Below are 23,170 nucleotides of genomic sequence, written 5' to 3'. Positions count from 1 at the left end.
GAACCACCAGGAAAACACTCACAACACTAAAAACCAGTGTTATAAATAGAAACCTCCCTCAGCCACCACCAGCCACACAGCTGCCACTTCGGTTTGAGGGACCGAGGAGCCCTGGCCAGGTCCAGACCCAGGATCGCACCTCGTTCCTCTCGAGGAGACCAGTGGGTTCAGAGACTGGTTCTTAATGGGAGCAGAGTCACCCAACACACCGCCCGGACGAGAAGCAAACAAGAAATCCAACCAGTTTGAATACACTGTATTTATTTGTAACAGATTCTAAAGAATCTAGTGAGTCTATGTCAAGCCCATCGCATGACAAGTGATACAGGTGTAGGAAAAAAAGACATTTAAACCAAAAAAAAAAATAATCAAGTGTCATTCAAGCTACCGGAATCTTGCAATTGCCCCTCACAGGAGGCAGCACAGTATCACTGCAAGGTCTAGAAAAATTCAGATTCAACCCATTCACAGGAGTCCCACCGCACGCACGCCGTCAATCAAAAGTGCAATCGCAACGTTAAGTCGCCCTGTCGGGAATCTCGACATCTGTAACGGGAAGGAGGGGATCTCAGTTCAGTGCGCCTATGTGAGTGTGGGCAGGGGGTGAGCAGCCTGGACAAAGAGCACGGTACGTGCCATCTATGTTCATCTGAAGGTTAAAACACAAGGAAAATATATATATCTATCTTCCTTTGAAGCCGTGAGGCGGCATTTCAAAGCAGTTTTACCTCGCACTGGGAAATCTCAGCCCCACCGCGCGGATGAGGCTCCGGGCACCAGGGATGTCGGGGCTGCGGCGGAGCTGACGCAGCAGCTTGGCCGTGAAGGCAAAGCTGTTCTAGGGGAGGCGGTTAAACCTGTAGTAACTACATCGTTAGTGACACTTTTTCAGCTCTGACTGAACAGGAAGCAAAGCTGGACCGGCTGTAAATTGGTTAGTTTGCGTTAAGTCCAAAAGCCCCCAAAATCACTCCCCCCCCAACCCCCTTACACCCACTCCACCCCAAAAAAGGGAGCAATCTGGCTATGTGCATTCCAAGGATCTAAGTCTTTTATTAGAGCATTGTCTGCCCAGCTATTCATTACAGTTTTGTCACAAAAAAAACCAACAAAAAACCCCAAATTGAAGGAACTCGAGTGTGCCGGGCGCAGAGCCGCGGTGTCACCGAGCAGCACCGGGGGCGCCCGCTCGCCGCTCCCTCCCTGCGCGGTTAAACCGGAGCCGACGTCTCCCCGGAGGGACACGGCGATCCCGGCACCCCGTGAAAAAACACTGTGCTCTTTGACACCCAACGACTTCAAAGCCACGGTTGACTGAAAGCCAAACCCTCCAGGGGGTTTGTTTCGAGAACACATAGGTTTGGGGTTTTTATTTCCAACTGACTTTTGCACAACTTCCCACCCCCCCGCCCCAAGCCGAATTTCTAGCTAGAGGATGAATTTCAAACGCTATCAGCGGCTCACATGTGGAATCACGTAGCTGGAAATAGCTGCTTTTGAAGATAGGACCTGCCCGAGGGAAGATCTCCAGCCACAGGAGGCTGGAGAAGGTCTGTCTGTCTGTCTGTCTGTCTCCTAGAAGGACACAGGCTCCAGCCCCAGCACAGCAAGAGCTGGAGGTAGAACTGACTAGTGAACTAGTTGGTTTGTGCTTCAAAGGACAAGCCTCATCTCCCCGGATAACCCAGCTGGTTTTCTGCCTTTGTGCATTAAAACCACACTGCATGCCGAAAAAAAAAATCATACAAGCAGCATTTCAAATTCCCCTAGAAAATACAGGATTAGGTAGAGCAGCCTGGGGCAGGCTCCTGGACAGATCTGCCTCCCCGTTTATGGACACAATCACATTTTGGCACCACAGGCTTGGGAGCTTGAGGAAATTCATCTGCAGGTCCCTAGTGCCTTTTCTCCACAAAGCTCTGCACATTCTCCCCCCCGCCCCCAGTTTCAGGCGTTCCCACGGGGTCACTTGTCCCCCCCAAGTGCAAAGCCATCAGAAAACCTCAGCGCCACGTAACCCGCATCCCATTGGTGCTTCCGCGAGGCTACTAGAAATGATCTTACGACCCCCCCACCCCGCAACAGAAACGTTTTGCTCTCTGGACATCCCCACTCGAGCTCTCGGGATGTCAGCCCCTGCAAAAGAAAATGAAGGTTTACAGTACAGTTGTGTTTATATTGTTACAGGCACTTAAACAGGATTCTTTGGTCCATCAAAGGAATTAGCCACTCTGGCTTCTATCTTCAGAAACCACAAGTCTGCACACCCATAACACCTCCCGCACTAAAACAAACATAAATCCCAATTCAGATCCGTTTCAGGGCAGTGCAGCTCTACCTCAGCAGAACTCTACAATCTCCCCTCGCGCTTCCCTGCCCTCCAGGATTCAAAAAAGCAATCGAGTCTTCCTGTAAACGTCCGAGTTCTCTCATTTCCAACGCACCGCACTTCCCATCACAGTGTACAGCAGACAGGCCTCGTTCCAGCCACCCCAGGAACGAGACGCTCACGAGTCCAGGAAGTTTCCTTTGCTTAGAGTTCTAGAAAGTTCTTTTTTTTGCCTCTTTTCTTTTTGCCCCCCACTCTCCCCATTCCCCAAGGCAAGGAAATACCTCGGAGGACAAGACCCTGAAGTTTGTCCTGGCTCAGTTACAGGGAAGCCACGTCGGGTAGGACTGATTGCAAGGCAGGAAGGGTTGCACGTGGGCGACATAGTAGTTGAAGTTTATTTCGCTGACGTAAGGAGCTGGCTGGTAGTAACAGGTAACGTTTGTGATGGTGGGGATGATGTTCTGCTCAGCCAGGACTCTGACAGCCAGCATGGCAATGAGGTTCAGGGTCTGCCTCCTTTCGTGTCCCATGAGACAGACCGTGCTCTCATTGACCACCCTGTGGAGGGTCATCAAATAGTCATACCGTTTGCTCTCCATCCCGACAAAGTGGCTCTGAAGGTAGCACTCCAGCTTCCTCTGCTGCTCCCCGATGTCTGAGAAGTCTATGAAAAATCTGGAGCACATGTATCGCTGCAGCACCTTCATATCCGCTTCCGATTTGGGCTTAAAGCCCCTCACCAAGAGGTTGCAGTATTTCAGAAGCCCCCCACCTCTGATCTCCTCCGGGTTCCTCGTGGCGATCACCCTGCTCCGCAGATGGTCCATCGCCTCCTCGAAGTCCCCGTACATGCTCTCCCCGGTGACCGTGGGGTGGAAGCTCTCGGCCATGGGGTTCTCCGAGCACTCCCCGAACAGCAGAAACGAATCCAGGATGATCTGGAAGGAGTCCACACTGAACTCAAACTGCCGCCGGAGAGAGTCCACGAATTTGAGCTCCACGTTCTTCCCACTGTTGTTGGAAAGCGAGATGAGGCTCCAGCGGTCGGTCTCGTTACAAACCTTCACCAGCTTCTGCACGTAGGCCTCCTTCAGAGTCATGGGGGTGATCTTGTCTTTGTTGACACCTTCTGGGAGGAAGTCGAGAAGGCAATCCATGACCACGTCCTTCACCAGCTGGAACACATCTTCGGTCTTCAGATCCACACCGAAGATGAGGTCTAAGTCTTTGTACCCCAAGCCACTGTCTTGATGTAGAACGTGACTGGCTGCTGAGCCATTCAACCTTACGTTATGCACTGCGATTCCTTTCTTCTCCAGGCGACTACGGACAACCTGAGATATAAAGAGAGTCAGTGAGAAGCAAGAACACGTTCTTGGAGCAGCCTGGTTACGGCAGCAGGATTCACTCCCTGCGCTTTACGGGTCACTCCAGTGCCAGACAGTGAAATAAAAAGCTAATCCAGCAGAAATAGGTCACTTTGGGAAGCATCCAGTCTGGCCAGCAGCTGGGGGCAGCTCTCCCTTACTGATTTCCCTGAGTTAAAGGGCTCTTACTGCACATCAACAGCTGTTTCTGCTTCCGCTACAGCTGCCTGCTCTCCCCTTCCTTCCCCCACCAGAACCGAGAGATTATTTGGACTCTTTGGGGTGCGCTCTGCTCCCTTCACCCCCTGTAGCCGCAGCCAGACCTTCCAGCCACCAAGCCAAGCGCAGCCGATCCAAAAAGGCCTTTCCAAATGCAAGGCGGCAGCACAGTCTGCGGCAGTCCCTGTTGATTTAATCAGGGTGGCTCCCGCCTTTCAGCCGTCCCCTCCGCCTGTCGAGATTCATTAAATGTAAATCAAGATGCCAGAACTGCTCAAAAGCCCCAGCCAGGCGTATGCAAGTTCATGTCCTAACTAGTAAGTGTATCCTAACAATTTCCAGTGTGTCAGAGCTTCGTGCTGCACTTGGCACGCTATCAAGCGCAAGAGGCGGCTTTCATCTGACGGGTGTTACTCCAGCGATTTTCATGCTGCCTGCTCAGGCCCGGCACACCCACCGGTACCTCCAAAGCTTTGTTCCTTCAGAGCTAAGCTGAATCATTTGCCCGATTACTTAACATGCAGGAGGCCAAAATAACCCCAAGACCAAAAAATAAACTACCTGGACACCAGCTTATAATTTGAGTTTAACTGAGCTCAAAGATCCCAGGATGATTAAGTTCCCATCTTCCACCAGAAGCTCTTCCCATCCCTCACCCTGCTTTCATGTTTCTCTCCAGCAATTACCAGCTGTCCTGTGCGCCCCAGCTCGCCAGTCTGCTCAGCCGGTGCTTGAAGCGAGGTTAGAGCTTGAAAGAGCCAAAGCTCGGGATACAAACACACAAATTATATCCCTAGGAGCCAGTTTGACTGGGCTGCTCAGCCCGGTGAGGTTGCCCCGGCCTGAGAGGAGAATTCCAAAGCTCATCAGAGGGGCTGCGACTCCTGCGTGGTTGACACGGCCCTGAGCAGACAGCTCTGGGGACACGGAGCGTTGCGGCTCCAGCGAGTCGCAGCAGCTATAAAACTGCCCCTCCGTGAGTCTTGTTTGGAAGAATTAATAAATAAAGGGGAAAGACAGCGGTAAGGAACCCTTAGCATGCCACGGACCACTTGGTGACCAAGCTAAGACACTGTGCTACCAAGCTCCTGCCACCCCAAGGTGCCCTTGCAAACAGACTATATCTTGGTACCAAAGAATGCACATTTTGAAACACATTAAGTCTCACGATGCAGCTTCTCTGCTGGCATTTCCCTTATTACTCCTTGACAGGAGCCGTTGCTGCTCAGACTAGAAACACACCCGGGCTCCTGGCCAGCCCAATGGTGACAGTGTCATGTCACACAACAGTTCACCATCAGAAGCCCCAGGTCCCCTCCAGCACATCCAACCCAGCCAGGGAGACAGTCTGAAAACTGAATTTACTCCTAAAAGAGACACTGGGTTATCTCCCCACACAGAACAAATCCCAGGCAGTGGATCCAAGGGAGTTCCTGGTGCGCAGTGATGCCAACTGATCCACTCACCCAAGGCACAGCTCCAGCGCTACTTGTGGCGTTAAGGGTTCTGTGTTATTAGGCTTAGAGAGAGACAAGATATAGGTCAGAAAAGCGTTAGATGCAGAGCTAGGAGCACTGCTTGGAGAAGATCCCATCCCAGATTAATTTCCTAACCCCAAAGAGCAGCTGCTTAACCCCTTTCTGGGCCTGGCTCAGGATCTGCAGCACTTCAGACCCATAAGCTTCAGGCTTACTGGAGCTCCCCAGGCTCACAGTTCCACCCATACGAGATGTATCCAGAAAAAAGGATAAAAAAATCCAGCTACTTCAGGCAGTTTCATCCCAAATCACCACAAAAACTTCCAGCCTCGCTGTTTCCCCAAGGACAGGAAGCTTCAGCCAACCCGTCTCAACCTGAAGCGCATCTCCCGGCTGCTGCCGGTGGGTTCAGTACGTGTTTTCCCCGAGGGCTGGATATTTCGAGGGTTAGCCAGCTGCTGACCTGCTTCCTAAAGCAGCACCTCACGTTACGTGTGGTTCAGATAATTGAGCCTGACAGCCCGGCGCGCGCAAACCCTGACCTGCCGCTTCCCACCTCCCACAACAGCAGGCAGGCAATAAATAAGTGCCTTTTAGGTTACTTGCTTCACATTAGTCAGCCCTAAATACAGGGTCTGCCAGCGCGGTTGGTCAGAATTACAGCCCTCAGTTATTTCGTGTTTGAAGTTGCTAGTGGCAACATCCTTTTCAGCAGCTCCGACACCAAAATGCTTCGGTTTTATGGAACTAAACAGTAATAAGTGGTGGAACATTTGATGCTGCACCGCGCTGGGATTTTAACAGCGCTGGTGTAAAGTCCCTTAACGCTGGCCTGGCACAACCCAAGAGCAGCGTCCTGACAGTAGCTTGGAGCTGTCATTCGGTTTAAAGCTTTAGCAGCCAAGATTTAGCACTTCTGCCCTCAACAGATGCAGCAGGAACTCGAGGAATTCAAAATCAGCTGAGGCTTTCGTACAGCCGAGTCTTTCAAATGTCACCTTTCCATGTTTTCAGGCTCAAGCACAAATATTCCTCAAGCAGCTGAGGCTTCAGAATCCCAGTGATTAGTTTATTGTGAAAGACAGTTTGGTTTTGGCTTTGTGAATAGTCTTTTTAATTAGAAGCTAACATGCCCGATTTTATATTTGATGAGTCATTACTGAGGAATGAAGTTGCCTCCCAAACATGAATATGCATCAGCTTATTTGAACTACATTGTTAGTTTAATATTAAACACAGTTATTACTTTATGGTTAAACTAACAGGAACTCTTCAACAAGACGGAGTCTTCGGCAGACTCTGGAGGGTACAGTCAGTGTGATGAGAATCAAAGGACACTGACATCTGATCCAGCATTTAAATTAATAACCACCTCCTACAACGCACAAGCCCATCACGTCCCCAGCATGAAGCCATTTCATGGAAGCAGCTCCAAAAAGCCTTTTTTGCTTTGCCTACCCGCATTTCACAGCCCCCTGGGCACTAAATCACCCCAAAAGGAGGGAGGCAGGGTGGGATGAAGCCAAGCAAGGATCCACAGAACAAGTCACAGCAGCTCCAGGGATCAGGCGTGAGTTCTAAACACATGCGGTTCTTTTCTAGAGGAGCCTCCTTCCAGATTTAAACATTTCTGCTAAAAACGCAGCAGAACAGATGAAGGGAGGCACCTGCCAGCCCCACCGAGGCCTCCAGCACCACGAACCGGGGCCAACCGAGCACCCAGCACCTGCAGAACCATGGGGTCCCGCTGCCCCCCCACCCGGTTTTTAAACCCCCAGCCCCCCCGGGGGGACCCGCGCCCGGCCGGGAGCTCTGCCCGGAGCCCGGCGGGGCTGGCTCGGGGCCCGGTGGCCGGTTACCGCCGCCTCAGCAGTTTTATTTTCTCCCTGACCCCCCCGGCAGCGGGGCAGAGTCCAACGAGGGGGCGAAGCGCGGCCTGCACCCCCCCAGCCAGCCCGGCCTACCCAGGCCTGCCCGCCCCGGGCCTCACCTGGACGATGGTCCGGGGCCGCACCGAGAGCGTGGGGAAGTTCCCGCGGCCGTGGATGGGCACGGCCTCGCCCAGGATCTGGTCCAGCCGCTGCACCTGCTCCCACGTCAGGACGCTGAAGCGCTCGCCGAGCTTCTCCGCAGGGCCCGGAGCGGGCGCGGCCTCCGCCACCAGCATCGCCCCCCGCAGCCCGAACGCGCCGGAAGAGGAGCCCGAGTCACCCGGAAGTGCCGGGAGGAAAAAAAAAAATAATAAACAACAACAACAAAAAAAAGCTGCTTGAGAGAGGAGGGTCCCGCGGGGCGCAGGCGGGGAGGCGCGGTCGGTGCCCGAAAGAGACGCTACAACGGACGAACCGGCCCGCGCCGCTCCCCGCCCGCCACCGGCTACGCTGAGCGCTGCGCTGCCCCGCGCCCGCCGCCCCCTTATATAGAGCCCCCGACCGCGCCCCCATTGGCCCGGCCCAGCCGCCAATCGTTGCCCGGCTCAGCCGCCACTCCGGCGCTTTCATAGGCTCAGGATGAAGGATGGAGCTGGGCTGGACGCCAATCAGAGTGGGGGAGTACGAAAGAGGAGGGGCGAAGGCTGGAGGGGGCGGGACAGGCCGGTGGAGCCCCGCCCCTCGGGAGCGGCGTACTGCGTGCGGGAATCCCGGCGCTGATTGGTCGAGACAGGGCGAGTGTTAAAGGGACAGTCCAGGGACACCCCAGTGATGCCCCATTGACGCCACATTGATGCCCCATTCATGCCCCGTTGATATCGCATTGATGCCACGTGGATGCCACATTGATGCCCCGTTGTTGCCCCCTTGATGCCCTGTGCCCTGGTACCCCATTGATACACCACGGCCAGGCACCCCCAGCCCGGTGCCCCCCAGCTGGACACCCCCCACCCCAGGGCCCTCTGTCCCCAGCCAGCAGTGTCCCCAGGCACCCACCAGCTGCAGGGAGCTCCCACACCCAGGACGGTCACATCACGGAGTGACACCCCGGGGTGACAGAGCCCACCAGCTCGGGAGGCTGATGCCGGCTGCTCCCAGCCTCAGAAATTCAACTCCAGCCTCTAAAACCCACCGCGTGGCCCTGCAGTGGCCAGGCCACCGCCTCCTCCCCAGGCCAGCCGTGTCCCCAGCCGCTGGCCGCCCATTTCCTTTCATCCCAACCATTCCCATCACTTTAAAGAGCTCATTTCTCCGCAGCATTTAACCCTGCAGACATTTCCAGGAGGCGCCTCCCCGCCGAGCCACGGCCTGATGCCCCACGGTCCCATGGACAGACGGGCACAGCGCCAGGATCTGCATCTGCAGCCTCCACATCCATTTGCTCCGTTCCTGCTCGGAGCTCGGATCCATCCTTAGAAGCCACGTGCCCTGTCACGGAGCAAGCCAGCACTGGTTTGCTCTTACACTCTTGCAAGCGTTTATTGCAAGAGGAGCACCTGAAAACCCCCAGGCCCCCAACCTGGGGCACAGAATCTCAGGGAGGCGCCTGCAAAACTCTGCCAGGCTGGAAAGTCCGTCCCTGAAGCTGAGGCTCGATGGCAGCGCTTTGTCCCCTCCCATGTCCCAGGGATGTTCCACTGGAAGCTGGGGTTGGCTACGGAAAGAGTGATGGGGAGGTTTGGTTTTGGGGGGAAATGGGGTGTTTAGGAGCACGCACAGCTGGGGTTGGAGGGGAGAGCAGGTCCTGGGGTGCCCCCAATCCCTGGTTTCCTCTGAATTCTTCCCCACATGTTGCACCAACAGCCCCAGGGGTATTGTGTGCTGGGGAGTCTCTTCATGCCATAGGGTTTCGCTCTCTGGAGTAATTCCACCAGGCATCTCCATTGGGATTAAATGCTGCTCCTGGTTACGCCCCACGAGGCTCCGAATCGGGGTGCGGGAGGTGCTGCCCTGCCAGAAAGTGATTTTCCAAGTAACTTGATAAAAAATCAGGCAGCCACCTCCCATTGCAAAACCCTTTTGATCCTGTCGGCAAAACAGCTGCATCAGGAAGAGTTTCCCAAGAGGCTGAGAGGGGTCAAATGGCTTTAGGGGTCGAGATCCGCCCCACCAGCCCATCCCGGGGTCTGGCCGGGGGGATTTGGGTGCGGGAGGAGGGTGCTGAGCACCCCACGGGCAGGGCGGTGCGGGGCATCCCAGCACCATGATGGGTGATGGGACAGGATGCGGCTGCGGAGCCGAAGGGATGAACAAGGCGCTGTAGATCCTTGGGGACGAGCCGGTGGCCTGGTGACGAGCCAGGGGACACACGCAGGTGCTGCCGGGGCCGAGAGGGACAGGCAGGCTCATTGCTCTGGAGAAAACACGGGCTCATTAAAAAGAGCTGACGCGCTCAGGCCGGACTAGCTGAGCTGCTCGTTAACATCCATCACCAAACGATTACCCCAAAGAGCTGCCGGCAGCACAGCCGGTGCGGGAATGGCACCGCGGCCATTTCCTTCCAGCTCAGCAAGGGCCGGCCCCGGCTGCATTCGGTTGTTTTGTTGGCAATTAAGGAATAATCACCATCTTGGAGTGAAATGCGGGCGGATCCTGCTGCCTGGGTGACAGCACAAGGGTTGTAAAGCCCATTTTAGGGGTATAGGGGTGGGCTGGAGACTTGGGGATGCTGTGACCCCACTGTCCCTGTGGATGTGGGGTTGGCAGCGTCCCAGTTGTGCCCAGGGACACCGGCTTTGCCCTGCTGGGAAATCAGCTGGGGAGGAGCTGGGAGCCGCCCCAGCGTGTGCGTGGGGAGCAATGGGGCTGGAGAGCGGCAGGGGCTGCGGGGAGGGCGGCTGGGGGTGCAGGTTGAGCCCCCCATCTGAGCGGAGACCCCCGGGCCATTTGGGACCTTTTTCTGCCCTGAGCGCCCATCATGGGGGGAAAGGGCTGGAGGAGCTGGGGATTGTGACAGCCCAACCTGGAGGTGACGAGAGACCTGGGGGACTCCGTGACCCGCCTGGGACCGGCTCTGTCCCACCCGCATTTACGCAGGGTGTGTGTCAACTCCCTGAGCAAGCAGCAGGGACCAAGCCCTTCTCCCAGAGCCACCAGCGTCACGCAGTGTCACCCCGGGGCAGCAGCAACGCTCCCCGGCAGGGCAGGGACATTCCTCCTGCCCCGCTCCCACAGCAGCCCCTGCCACAGCATCGCCACCGTGCACACCCCACGCTGCCCCCATGCACATACTGGCTGTCCCTGTGCCTGCACAGCTGTCCCCATGCACATACTGGCTGTCCCTGTGCCTGCACAGCTGTCCCCATGCACATACTGCCTGTCCCTGTGTCTGACACAGCTGTCCCCATGCACATACTGCCTGTCCCTGTGCCCGACACAGCTGTCCCCATGCACATACTGCCTGTCCCTGTGCCCGACACAGCTGTCCCCATGCATGCAGCCACTGTCCTGTGCACGCCTGGGCTGCCCTGTGCACACACAGCATCTGTCCCCATGCACACACGTGCTGTCCCCATGCAGATGCCAGCTGTCCCCATGCACACATGTCACCGTCTCCATGCAAACACCCACTGTCCCATGCACATGCGCTGCTGTCCCCACACACATGCCGCTGTCCCCATGCACATAATGCTGTCCCCACGCAGACACCCACCTCCCCGCACCCGCTGTGGGTTTAGGAGGTGAAGCCACCACCAGACCCTCACTGCTGGGACACTCATGTCCCCATGGCTGTGCCACCATGGTCCCGAGTGGCCACAGCAAGGCCAAATGTGGTGTCTCAGGCAGCACAGCTGCACGGTGACCGCCCATGTCACTGCCTGGCACAAGGAGTGTCACAGCTCTATTCTCAGCCCGGGGTCCCCGTGTCACTGGCCGGGACCCCCAGACCCTTCGACATCCCCGGCTGCCTCCTGGAATTAATGATAAGTGATGACGCCGGGACGCCCTCGCCCTGGAGAGGGACACCTCGGGGGCCCTGACATGAAAGGGAGCGCAGGGTGTTATTACCGCGGGTGACACAGAGCTGGGGAATGGCACCCGTCACCTCCCCCGGCTGCTGCAAAACGCGCCGGGGGGACACGGCACCGCCAAGGCACGGGGAGGGGGACACGGCACCCACATGGCCCCAGAGCGGGGCAGGGACCCAGCTGCCCCCTTGAAGCTGCTTAGGGTGTCACTGGGGGTGTCCCTGCCCCCCAGTCCCCTGTGGCATGAACAGTGACCTGCGTGTCCAGGGCTTGGTGGCTTCCCGGTGACATCACGCGCTGTTTTGCTTGGGGTGACTTGTGCTTTTAAAGCTGTGGCAAGGGATGACCCTTCTCGAGGCCACTCATTTGAGCCTGGTAGGGAACACAGCCGGTCCCTTCCCTTTGGGTTTTTGGCCTCCAGGTGACACTCGGGCACGGCTGCGGGTGGTGGCAGCTCCGGTGCACCCTGTCCCATCGCCCACCAGCTGCTCGGCATCACCAGGCCCGTCACCCCGTTGAAGCTCGTGGGAAAGCTGGGGACCAGTGGGAGCTCTGCTTTGGGGGGCTGCTGAGCCTGGAACTGGTGACACCACGGGTGACTTCCCGGCCCTTCCCGAGGGGTCTCGGTCCTTGCTGCTCGTGCAGTTTGCTCAGCCCCTCGCTGCAAGCCTGGGCTTTGTGCCGGACCACACAGAGGGAAACTGAGGCACAGGGGTGCCCGTGGGCCTGGCCAGGGCAGATTCCTGCACGGGCGGGTGTTACGGAAAGAGCCATGAACGCCTCAGCACACGCGTGTGCAACGAAAAGCTTCATCCCACTGAGGGTCCCTCTATTCTCCTTGTCCTTGGTGCCACTGCCACAGCCAAATGTGCTTTGGGAGGGAGCTGGGGGGCGTGACAGGGGACAGCGGGGGCTGCGTATTGGAAAAGGCATCAACACCAGCCCCACGGGGCCGGGGACACGCACAGCACCCACCAAACCCCCGTGCCCACCCACCCCCGGCCTCGGCGCTGTGTGTGCTTTGGCAGTTGCTCAGCGGTGACGGCCCAGCCCTGGAGGGCTCATTAGTCTTTCCTCATTAACAAAAGTTACTCATCCTTTTAAAACAAGACCAAGAATATCCTGGAAATGCCTCGGTTTGCCGAGTTCTCGCACCAAAGGAATGACTGAACCGGCGGGCGGCCGCACGTGAGGCTCCCCGGCACGTGGGGACGGCGGGATGCTGGGGCAGGGGCTCCCGCTTTCCCCCGGTGCCCATCCCCGGGCTGCGCCAGCGCCTCTGGGTGCCCCCACCCTTTGGGCTGGGACAGTCACACCGCCGCTCTCCTCCAGCGAGAACACAGCTTGCCCAGCCCTGCTAAACCCTCCTGCTTCGGGGTCCCCGTCAGCCACCGGGGATGAAACACCCCCAACTGCACATGGGGTGCAAGGATGGCACCCACCAAACCGGCACCGCTGCGAGCCCCACGGCGTCGCCTGCCCCACATCCCCGCTGCATCATCCTGCCCACGACCCCCCGGGCAAGGGGGGAGCCCCGGGGCTGGTGTCCCTGCCTGGGGCCACGGGGGACCCTGGGCTTGAGGTATTTTCAGTAGATGAGCAAACCCAGCGACGATGCGCCCGGGGATGGCGAGGGGGTGAGTCACAGCCGCGCTGAATCACAGCGTTCATTCGCAGCCACCAAACACGCTCCCATTGCAACCGCCCGAAAGGAGCCCAAACAGCCGGAAAAAACCCCACTAAAAAGTAACATTAATTTATTAGAACATTCATGATAAAAACCAAGATTCTCTTTACATGTGTTTGGTTTTTTTTTTTCCTTTTTATACAAGAGAATTTTCATTGCTTTTGTGTTTTATCCTCCTGGAGACAGAGCAGGGCAGGCAGGCGCAGGCAGCGGCGCGGGCGCTCGCCCCCGCGGGACGAAGCCGCACGGACGCCGGTCCCCGGGGTCCCGGTTGGGACGCGGAGCGGGTGGGCATGCGGGACGGGTGCCCACCAAGGCAGAGGGGGCGCGTGGCAAGGCACGGCGCGGGGAGGGGGCGACGAGCACCCCGAAGCATGGGGGGGCAGCACCCGGGTGGCACGTGGTGGGAGCCGGGCGGCAGGTGGGGGACGAGGTGACACGCTCGAGGACAATGCAAGACACTCTGAGCCCAGGAGGGCTGTTAAGTCACCCAAAACCCAGCGCTCCCCTTGGGGACGGACACCCGCAGCCATCCCCCCAGGGGGGAGATTGTCCCCCCACACCAGCCCCAATGTGTCCCCACACTGGGTGAATTGGCTCTTGGCTCCTCCCCAGCTCCTCTTGGTTGCAGGGAGAGCAAAATAATCCTCCCCATGTAGCAAACGGAACCCCCCGCCATGTCCCCTCCCCGTGCCTGGGGGGCCCGGACGCCGTCTTTGGTTAAGAAGCGGCCGATGCCGCTGCCGCGCTGGCACAGGGCGAGGTGGCGGAGGGTCCCCGCGGGGACGGGTGACAGGCAGTGGTTCCAGGAGGGACAGAGAGGCCCAGGCTTGCGGGGCCGCTCGAAGCGAGGGGGGACCCGGCTCCCCCCTTGCATGGCTATAGGAGGTTTATTGAACAAGACCTGGCGTGAAATGTGGGGCTGGGGGAGAGGGTCCCGGGGGGCAGGCGGCCCCGTGGGGGACACGGCCACAGCGGGGAGCAGCGGCACAGCCTGGGGGGTCCCAGGTGAGGTGGTGGGTGCCCCAGCCCAGAGCCCAGCTCCTGTCTTCCCATCTCCCCACTCCGGAGCAGGTAAAACACCAGCCAGGGAGAGACGAAGCCTTGGACCCCCCAGCCTCCTGGGCAGAGCCCACCCTGCGCCAGCAGGTCCTGAGTGGGGAAAAGCCCCCCCGGGGCTGCGAGGCACCTGCAGAACCCAGTGCTGGGCGGTAAATTGTCCGTCACCCCCAGCCCGCGGTGGCTGAGGAGCCCGGTGACATCCCGGGGGCTCCGTCCCCGCTGCTCGGGGCCAGCCCAGGGCTCGCTGGGCAGCGCTGTCCTGGCAATCCCGGTCCATCCAGGATGGTCTCTCCATCCCAAACCCGGTGTGTAGTGAGAGGAAACCAAAAGAAGAGCAAAGAAAGAAAGAATGAAGAGAGAAAAACCGTACAGAGGCGCGGGAGGCTTCGCACACCGGCAGCTACTGGCCCTTGGGGATGAAGGGCTCCCCCTCCTCCGGCTCCGGCCGCGGCCCTGGGTCGCTCAGACATCGCAACATCCGCTGGTTGCTGGGGCTGTCGCTGGTCCCCGGGGTGAAGACGTCGTCAGTTCCTGGGGAGGAAGGCTCCTTCGCCCGCATCACCAGCCCTTCCTCATCCTCCTCGGGCGAGGGCGGGAGCCCACCGCAGCCCTTGGGCTCCTCGTTCACCAGGTCCACGGACTCCGGGGACTGCGGGGACGCTGGGTCGATGGTGATGATGGGCAGGTTCTCCGAGTCTGCCTTGGGTTCATAGGCCAGCGGGTCTGGGGGGGCACAGAGGGGTCAGGATAACGTGGGGAAGGGAAAAGGGGTCTCAGGGACCCCCAGCTAATGCACCCCAGATGTTTGGGGCTGGGACGCCTGGGTTGTCTCTCTCTTGATTTCTAAGCCTGTTGTTTAATTCCTTTTTTCTGATCTCCACATCCCATCTGGAGCCGCTCCAGACAGCCCAGCCCTGCTTCCCACACTGAGCCGCTCGCAAGGGACGAAGCTGCCCTCTGCCGATTAACCGCCGGCTCCGCCAGCACCGGCGTCACACCCTGTCACGCTGTCCCCAGAGCAGGAGAGGACACGCAGAACAGGAGGAACCAAAGGTGGCAGAGAAAATGCATGCTGGGGGTGCAGGGCAGGTCTTGGCGCTGAGCACTCCTGGCCCTCTCCCCCACAGAGGGCAGGGACGGGCACATCCAGAGATGTGGCTGCGCGGATGGACCGAACGGAGCAGCCAGGCTGATTTCCCAGCAGGAACCATGCCGGGAATTCTGCCCAGGCTGGAGAGCAGCAAACCCTGGGGCTTGGTTCATCACACACAGGGGAGCGGGATGGGGATGATCGGGGCTGGGGAGCTGCAGATGAGCTGCAGGAAACAGCCTCAAGTTGCGCCAGGGGAGGTTGAGGTTGGGTTTAGGAACAATTTCTTCCCCAAAGGGCTGTGGGGCATTGGAACAGGCTGCCCAGGGCAGTGCTGGAGTCACCATCCCTGGAGGGCTGGACAGACGGACAGGAGGTTCTCAGGACATGGGGCAGGGACAGGGGTGGGGGAGCGGTTGGGCTCAATGAATTTAAGGGGCTTTTCCAACCAAAATGGTTCTCTGCTTCTATCAAAGTGCCAGTGATGCCCAGCGAGGTGCCCGCAGTGACGATCCCCAGCAGCTCCATCGCACCTACCTGAGCCGATGCGAGCCCGGGACATGGTGGGCGAATCCAGCTTGTGAGCCGGCACCGTCAGGTAGTTGTTCATCTGGAATGGGAGCACAGGGACCGTCTCTATTGGAGCGTCCGGGATAAACGGGGAGGGGAGGCAGGGAACTGGCTCCGGAATGAGTGAGAAGCAGCAGTGGGACACAGAGGACACGTGTGTGCATCCTCCAAGCCACGCTGCAAGGACTCGCTCAGGGCCTGGGGGGTTCAGAGGACCCCAAGGTGTGTGAGGGTGACCCAGTGGCATCTGAACCTTGTTCCCCTCCCCATGCAGGACCCTGATGTCCTTCCCAGGCTGGGAAGCCCTCCTTGGCCCCCCATCCCCACCCAGCCTGCGGCAGCATCCCTGCTCCAGCATCCCCGCTCCAGCATCCCTGCTCCAGCACCCCCGTGACACCTTCTGTTCCAGCTGCCGGGCCTTCTGCCGCCGCAGGAGCATCTGGTTCCAGGCTTCCTCGTAGGGGTCGGCCACGAGCGTGTGCCGGTTGTAGGATCGCAACTGGGAGAAGACCCCAAGAAGAGGAAATGTTAAAACGAGACACACAGACAGGCTCCGTTTCCCTCGGAGGTGGATGAAACAGCCATCGTGGACACCTTACCCGCTGCCTGGTTTTCTGCAGGTTGTTGCGAAGGATTTTGCGGATCTCCTCCTCCTTGTCCTTGGACAGGGCGGGCAGGATGCGCTCCACGGGGAGGGTCTTGGGGTTGATGTTCCTGCAGGGACAGATGGGGTTCAGAGTGACACGACGATGGCCATGGCAAGGCCCACGGGCTCCTTGCCCTGTGGCCACGAGCAGGGAATGCTCAGACTACACAGGGCCTGTCAGAGGCACAGGACGGCCAGGGAACTCACTGGATGGAGACGGTGGAGACAGCAGAGGGGATCTTGCCTATGCCCCCGCTCTCCACCAGCTCGATCGCCTGCTTCATTTCCATCTTGTGATAAAATGCGATGAGCTGGGGCTCCTTGGACCGCTCCCCCGCTATCAGGCACTTCTTCACGTACTTCTTGTTGAAGCGATTCAGCCTTCCCGAGGACAGGAGGAAAGGAGGAGCAGAGATATATCAGACCTGGCTCTGCACCAGCACCACCTTCCTGCTCCCCATCCCTCTCCCAGGCCAGCAGAAGATCATAGAGTCATCAAATATTTTGGGTTGAAGGACCTTCCCAGCTCCCCCAGTGCCCCCCCTGCCATGACAGGGACATCTTCACCAGCTCAGGGTGCTCAGAGCCCCGTCCAGCCTGGCCTGGGATGTCTCAGGGATGGTTCAGCCACCACCCCTCTGGCCAACCTGGGCCAGGCTCTCACCACCCTCAGGGCAACGATTCCTTCCTCATGTCCAGCCTGAATCTCCCTCCTTTAATTTAAAACCATCACCCCTTGTCCTGTCACAACAGCCCCTGCTCAAAAGTCTGTCCCATCTTTTTCATTGGCCCCTTTTAAGTCCAGAAAGGCTGCACTAAGATCTCCCTGGAGCTTCTCCTCTCCAGCTGAACACCCCAACTCTCTCAGTCTGTCTGTGTGGATATCACAGACTGGGGAAAAACCTCACGCAGGGCTGATAAACCTCTTGGGTTATGATTCAAACCCTTTCCCATCTCCAACACAGGTCTCCCCAGTCACCAAACCTCCACACTCACTTGTCCTTCCAGTGGTGATGCCCATAGTGACCACAGATGTCCTCGATCCCCGTCAGAAGGTGATCCAAGAACTGCAAGAGAAGGTCCGAGGCATAGGCAGCTCGCAGGGCTGTTGCCCACCCTCTCCCCACCCTGACACCTATGCTGACACGGGGGTGAGGGCACTTGGGGGGCAAAATTAGGGCTGTGGGTCCAGGATGGGCCTCAGGAGGGCAGCACGGTCCTACCCAGCCAGGCTGCTTGGCTACCAGGCACAGGGGAGGTCTGGGTCAGAGCGGGCACTGGACAACACAGACGGGGAGAACCCTCGCTCCGTCCCCCCTTACCTTGGGCACCGATTTAGGGGCAGGTCCCACTCTGTAAACCCGCCTGGTTACAGCGGTGGAGGTGGCAGAAGCAGAGAGAGAAGAGGGCAAAAGCGGCGAAGAGAAGGGCCGGCCGGGCGCAGTGGGTTACCTGCGTGTGGATCTCTTCGTTGATGGAGCGTTTAGTCTCTTGCTTCTTCTTCACGGCCAGCAGGTCCACCAAGGGCCGGATGGTCATGCCCTGGGGAATGGGAAGGGGGGGTGAGACCCCAAGGGAGAGGGACGGGTTCAGCACAGCCAAACCACAGGGCTCCTGCACTGCTGGTGTCACTTCATAGAATCACGGAATAGTTTGGGTTGGAGGGACCTTCCCAGCTCCCCCAGTTCCCCCCTGCCATGACAGGGACATCTTCACCAGCTCAGGTTGCTCAGAGCCCCGTCCAGCCTGGCCTGGGATGTCTCCAGGGATGGTTCATCCACCACCTCTCTGGCCAACCTGGGCCAGGCTCTCACCACCCTCAGGGCAACAATTCCTTCCTCATGTCCAGCCTGAATCTCCCTCCTTTAGTTTAAAACCATCACCCCTTGTCCTGTCACAACAGGCCCTGCTAAAAAGTCTGTCCCATCTTTCTCATTGGCCCCTTTTAAGCACAGAAAGGCCGCACTAAGGTGTCCCCGGAGCTTCTCTTCTCCAGCTGAACACCCCAACTCTCAGCCTGTCCCCAGCAGAGCTGTTCCAGCCTCGGATCATTCCTGGGGCTCCTCTGGCCCCTCTCCAGCAGCTCCATGTGTGTCCTGTGCTGAGGAACCAGAGCTGGACGCAGTACTCAAGAGCTTTTGGAGAAGGGAGCCAGTGACGGGGTTAGGGATGGAGGCTGGGGACGTGCTCCTCACTCTCCACACACATGTGGCTCACCCTTTCCCTCTGAAACCAGATGGTCCCCACCTGCGGGCCACCAACCTGCACGAAAACGGTGAAAAAGATGACGGTGATGATGGCTGTGAGGAACATGTCCCTCATGCCGAAATGCTTATAGTCCAGGAGATAGCAGAGGGAGAAGGCGATGGCTCCCCGCAGGCCCCCGTAGGCGATAATGAACTGGTCCTTCGGCGTCAGCTTCACAATTCGGAACTTGTTGATGAACCAGGTGAGGACCAGGACGCCTGGGGGAGCGGGGCAGGGACGTGGGTGAGCGGATGGTGGAAATGTCCTCCAGCCCCAAAAGGACCCCCCGAGCTGTGTCGCCCCCTCAGGGCCATGGATGCAGGTGGGTGCTGTCGTGTTCACTCATCCCAACGCCCCTCACCAGCTTCAATCTCATGTCGAGCACAAACGTGGCCTCTACCCCACCTCCCCAGAGAGCCAACCCCCAGCAAGGCTGACGCCCACGGTGGAGCTGTGCCTCCCAGTCAACCCCAGTCTCCCCAGCAACGCAAACTGGGGCCTCATGGCTCTGAGAGTTCACCCATGGCCATCTCCGAGGGCTTTGCCACCACACTGACACCTCACCTAGAACTCTCGCGATGAGGCAGAAGAGCAACGTGCTGATGACGAAGGTCCAGTTCCAGTAGTGGTGGCCGGCCACGGTGGAGACACCCAGGAAGATGAAGATGAGGGTCTCGCTCACACTGCTCCACATCTTGAGGAAATACTTGATGGTGGTGTGGGACTTGTGCGAGATGTTGGCTTCCACGTAGGGCCGCATGACCACGCCAGAGGCGATGAGCCTACGGGCAAGGTCAGGGCACTCAGCAGCCACAGGGACACGGGGACAGCCCCGCCTGCTACTGTGTGCCCAGGAGAATCATAGAATCACAGCACAGTTTGGGTTGAAGGGACCTTAAAGCTCCCCCAGTGCCCCCCCTGCCATGAGCAGGGACATCTTCACCAGCTCAGGTTGCTCAGAGCCCCGTCCAGCCTGGCCTGGGATGTCTCCAGGGATGGTTCATCCACCACCTCTCTGGCCAACCTGGGCCAGGCTCTCACCACCCTCGTGATAAAAAACTTCTTCCTTATATCTAGTTCATCACATAGTAGATCATACTCCAGTTATACCCTGTATTGCACGCGTTTCTGGATTCCTTTTGGCCCCGGTTGTGCTGCTGCTGAGCCGTTCATTGCAGCAGGCAGTCAGAAAAGGTTTCTCTTAGACTGTTTGTATATCACACATGTAAACACTTTGTCCTAACTCGGTGGCTGTTTTTCCATATATGTGAGCATTACTTGCCCAGTGTAATTGTTCTTACACTTAAAAAGGTATCCATTGCTACTCTTCCTTTTATATCAGGCTTTTCTTTCTACCTTCTACTTATATTTTATCTAAAAATGAAAGTAGAATGGGACGTGCTGCCAGCGCCCTGGGATCTGTGGGACAACGCCAGAGTCACTTCCCGTATCTGCCCCCCCGCACACCCCACCCCAAACACACCCTCACTGGGCACGTACTGGCCACACTGGGACAGCCAGAAGCTGCGGTTACACCGGAGTCAATCCTCCCAGCGGTCCTGGGGACCGGAGGCACCTCACCCCAGCCCTGCCCAACTCACGCCATGATGCCGGAGAGGTGGAAGAGCTCGGCGGAGAGATACGCCATGTAGCTGTAGAGGAAGACGAAGAGGGGCTCGATGACTCGGATGTGGGAGGTGAAGCGGGATGTGAAGGCAGCGATCACCCCGTAAATGACACCCACGAAGACGCCGCCCAGCGACACCACGAAGAAGCTGAGGAAGCCGAGGATGATATCGATAATGGTGACCTGCTCGAAGGTGGCGAACTCCTCAAAGAGGTGGTAAAGGACCTGGGAAGGAGAAGGGAGAGGGGGGTTCACACTGTCCCCCTGGTAAGGGACAGCCTCACCTCGGAGGAGATGGGCACAGGGCCCTTCCTTGGGACAGCAAAGGTGAGACGAGCAACACCCGAGATGAGCAGTGCCAGTGCTCGGTGACCCTGAGCTTGGCCACAAAACACTGCTGGTGCTTTGCTGTGCAAGACACAGACCCAGAGGGACCAGCTCCCCGTTCTCTGTGGCCCACAGGGAGACAGAAACACAGAATCATTTGGGTTGGAAAAGACCCTCAAGATCATTGAGTCCAACTGTGGCAGTTGCACATCCCTGTCTGAGAACTGCAGCCTTCAATGGGGCGGTTAATGGCTCTTCTGTAGGACTCGGAGTTGGTTGACAGGGTTGTTAGCAGAGGAGGGGCCCGGAGAGGCTGAGAAGCTTCTGGGATGCCCACAGCCAGATCTGATCAGACTATAGACGGGGCTCCCGCTGAGATCCCCTTTGTGTGATCTTCTCGGAGCAGCGGCTCTGCTGACCCGGAGCCCTCCCCTTAGACTGGAACGCTGTCTAAGGAAACTTCCTGGGATTGGGAGCGTCTCACCTCCTCGTTTGAATGAGCGATAATTTACCGGATATATCCTTGAATAAGTCCTTGCCCAACCAGGCGAGTGAGTACCCTTGAATCAGAGGGCTCTGGTTTGTTTCTCGTGTGTGTGCATGCACACTGTGGATCCTCATTATTCTCATTTTGCTGTACCCCAATAATCTCCTCAACTGATATATGAACCTGTACTTTATGTTGTTGGAGTGCTAACTAATTGTATAAACGTCATTTGGGTCGGTTTATTGGCTGCACTTTTCCAGCCAGAATAAAGTCTGTTTTGGAACTTGTTGTCCGCCTAAAACTGCCTTTGGGTGCCTCCCTGACACCGACAATTAACCCACTCCTGGCAGTGACCCACATCCCTGAGAACGTCATCTCCGCATGGTGCCATGGGAGGTGTGTCTGGGCCAGCTCTGCCCCCAACACAGACCCTGCAGGGAGCCCCTCTGGTCAAAAAAGCGGGGAGACGTGGCTGGGAAAAGCCCCGTGGTGGGACAGCGTGTTCCTCGTCACCAGGAACCTCGTCAGCAGCGTGCGGCGCAGCGGACAGCTGGGATGTGGGAGAGGAGCCAGGAAAAAGCCATGGGTTAGGAGTAAATCTGGAGGTCAGCTCTGCAGAGAGGACGTGACGCTGATGGCCGAGCCAGCACCTGGACACAGATGTCCTTTGGAAATGGCACAGCCCCAGAGCGGGTGGTTGGGTCCCCAAAGGTCCCTGCGAAGCTGCTGCTCAAAGATTGGGGTTCAGGGGTGACCAAGGGGGTCTACCCTGGCTGTAGCCCCCACGGCTTCCCCCGGCCATGGCTGGCCATGCCCTGCGCTCCCACCTCCTCGGTGCTGCAGCTGGGGCACAGCGAGGAAGACCACGCGAGGAAGGAGACGGGAGGAGCAGCAGCGACGTGGCAGCGCTGCCTGACCCCGCGCCGGCCCCTCGCGCTCCCGCTCGGCCGGGACAGGCACGAGCACGGCCACGGGCAGCCCTTTCACCCCGCAGAGCAGATCCCCAGCAGATCAAGGCATTGGGGACAATCCTGCTCGTCACCGAGAGGCGGGAGTTGATCTGGGACGTGCTCTTGGCCTCCTCAAACCACCAAGGAAAAGACTTCACCTTAACTCACCTCTGCAGTGTTTTAAGTCGCTATATTTGGCTTTACAGCCTTCAAAAGGTGAGGAGCAAGCGGAGCTGCTGCTGGCAGGAGGCACCTGCCAGCTTGTGATGGCCCATCTAAGGTTCTGCCCACAGGGACTGATCAACAGCTGCCCATCCTGGTGCCACCACCCAAAAAAGCTCCACTGAAGCAAACCCCGTCCCCTCGGGTGATCCCCCTCATGCACTTACGACTGTGACGGCGTCGTTCAGCAGGGATTCCCCGAACACCAAGATGTGGAGCAGCTCGTTGATGTGGATCTCCTCAAAAACGGCCAGCACGGCCACCGGGTCCACGGCCGAGATGATGCTGCCGAAGAGCAGGTTGGCCAAGAGGCCGATGTGGTTGAGGCCGGGGCCACCGAGCTGGCACACGGCGTACATGAGGCCACCCAAGAAGAAGGCGTTCCAGAGCGTCCCCACCACGGCGAAGATGAGGATGGTGCCCAGGTTCTCGGTGAATTGGCGCAAGGGGAGGAAGTAGCCGGCATCCAAGATGATGGGTGGAAGGAGGACAAGGAAGAAGATGTCCGACTTGAGGATGGGGGGTTTTTCGCCCACCCCTTTGATGAGCCCCCCAACCAGAAGGCCCACCACGATGAGCAGGCAGCTCTCAGGGACGATGCTGGACACTGAAGGGATCACGTGGAAGCCTGGAGAGAAGGAGAAGAGAGCAAGACACATGTTTGCTGTGTGAACGGAGGATGGTCTGTGCAGGACACCCTTGCAGGAGACAGGGACCAGCTCCCAGCCCTCGCTCCACTCCTCAGGATCCTTTTCTCTTTGTGCGCCTCAGTTTCCCCTTCTAACCCCCTTCTTCCCCACGCTGTAAAGTAGAACCTGTGGCTTCACCAGACCCATATACCCTGGTATTGCTTGATCTCAGCCCAGAAGAATAACAGTGAGGCCCAGTTCAAAAGGCGGCAGCCGCCCTCTGGGCAGCCCAGGGTCTCTGAGGGGACCCCAGACCCCCATCTGTGGCACA

The 23,170-nt window shown here is 58.1% G+C and overlaps 2 protein-coding genes across 2 annotated transcripts in view; both read right to left on the bottom strand.

The window, feature by feature from the left end:
* Positions 1–1,936: 1,936 nt before the first annotated feature.
* Positions 1,937–7,798, bottom strand: TENT5B (terminal nucleotidyltransferase 5B). The gene is made up of 2 exons (XM_082071277.1): positions 7,387–7,798; positions 1,937–3,666 (listed from the first exon to the last, which is right to left on the bottom strand). Exons 1-2 carry the CDS (start codon positions 7,561–7,563, stop codon positions 2,647–2,649), a joined length of 1,197 nt encoding a protein of 398 aa, XP_081927403.1. The 5' UTR covers positions 7,564–7,798; the 3' UTR covers positions 1,937–2,646.
* Positions 7,799–13,047: 5,249 nt separating this feature from the next.
* Positions 13,048–23,170, bottom strand: part of SLC9A1 (solute carrier family 9 member A1) — a 29,538-nt gene continuing 19,415 nt past the window's right edge. The window contains exons 2-12 of the mRNA XM_082071248.1: positions 22,378–22,838; positions 20,199–20,449; positions 19,162–19,379; positions 18,613–18,815; positions 17,803–17,892; positions 17,347–17,417; positions 16,558–16,731; positions 16,304–16,418; positions 16,102–16,203; positions 15,672–15,744; positions 13,048–14,767 (exon numbers count right to left, since the gene is read on the bottom strand). Coding sequence (XP_081927374.1) covers positions 14,445–14,767; positions 15,672–15,744; positions 16,102–16,203; positions 16,304–16,418; positions 16,558–16,731; positions 17,347–17,417; positions 17,803–17,892; positions 18,613–18,815; positions 19,162–19,379; positions 20,199–20,449; positions 22,378–22,838 — 2,081 coding nt within the window. The 3' untranslated portion in view covers positions 13,048–14,444. The remainder of the gene's footprint in view (positions 14,768–15,671; positions 15,745–16,101; positions 16,204–16,303; positions 16,419–16,557; positions 16,732–17,346; positions 17,418–17,802; positions 17,893–18,612; positions 18,816–19,161; positions 19,380–20,198; positions 20,450–22,377; positions 22,839–23,170) is intronic.

The sequence above is a fragment of the Streptopelia decaocto genome (genome assembly GCF_964273445.1).
Source record: "Streptopelia decaocto genome assembly, chromosome: 23".
NCBI lineage: Eukaryota > Metazoa > Chordata > Aves > Columbiformes > Columbidae > Streptopelia > Streptopelia decaocto.
This window is presented reverse-complemented; position numbering and strand designations above follow the sequence as displayed.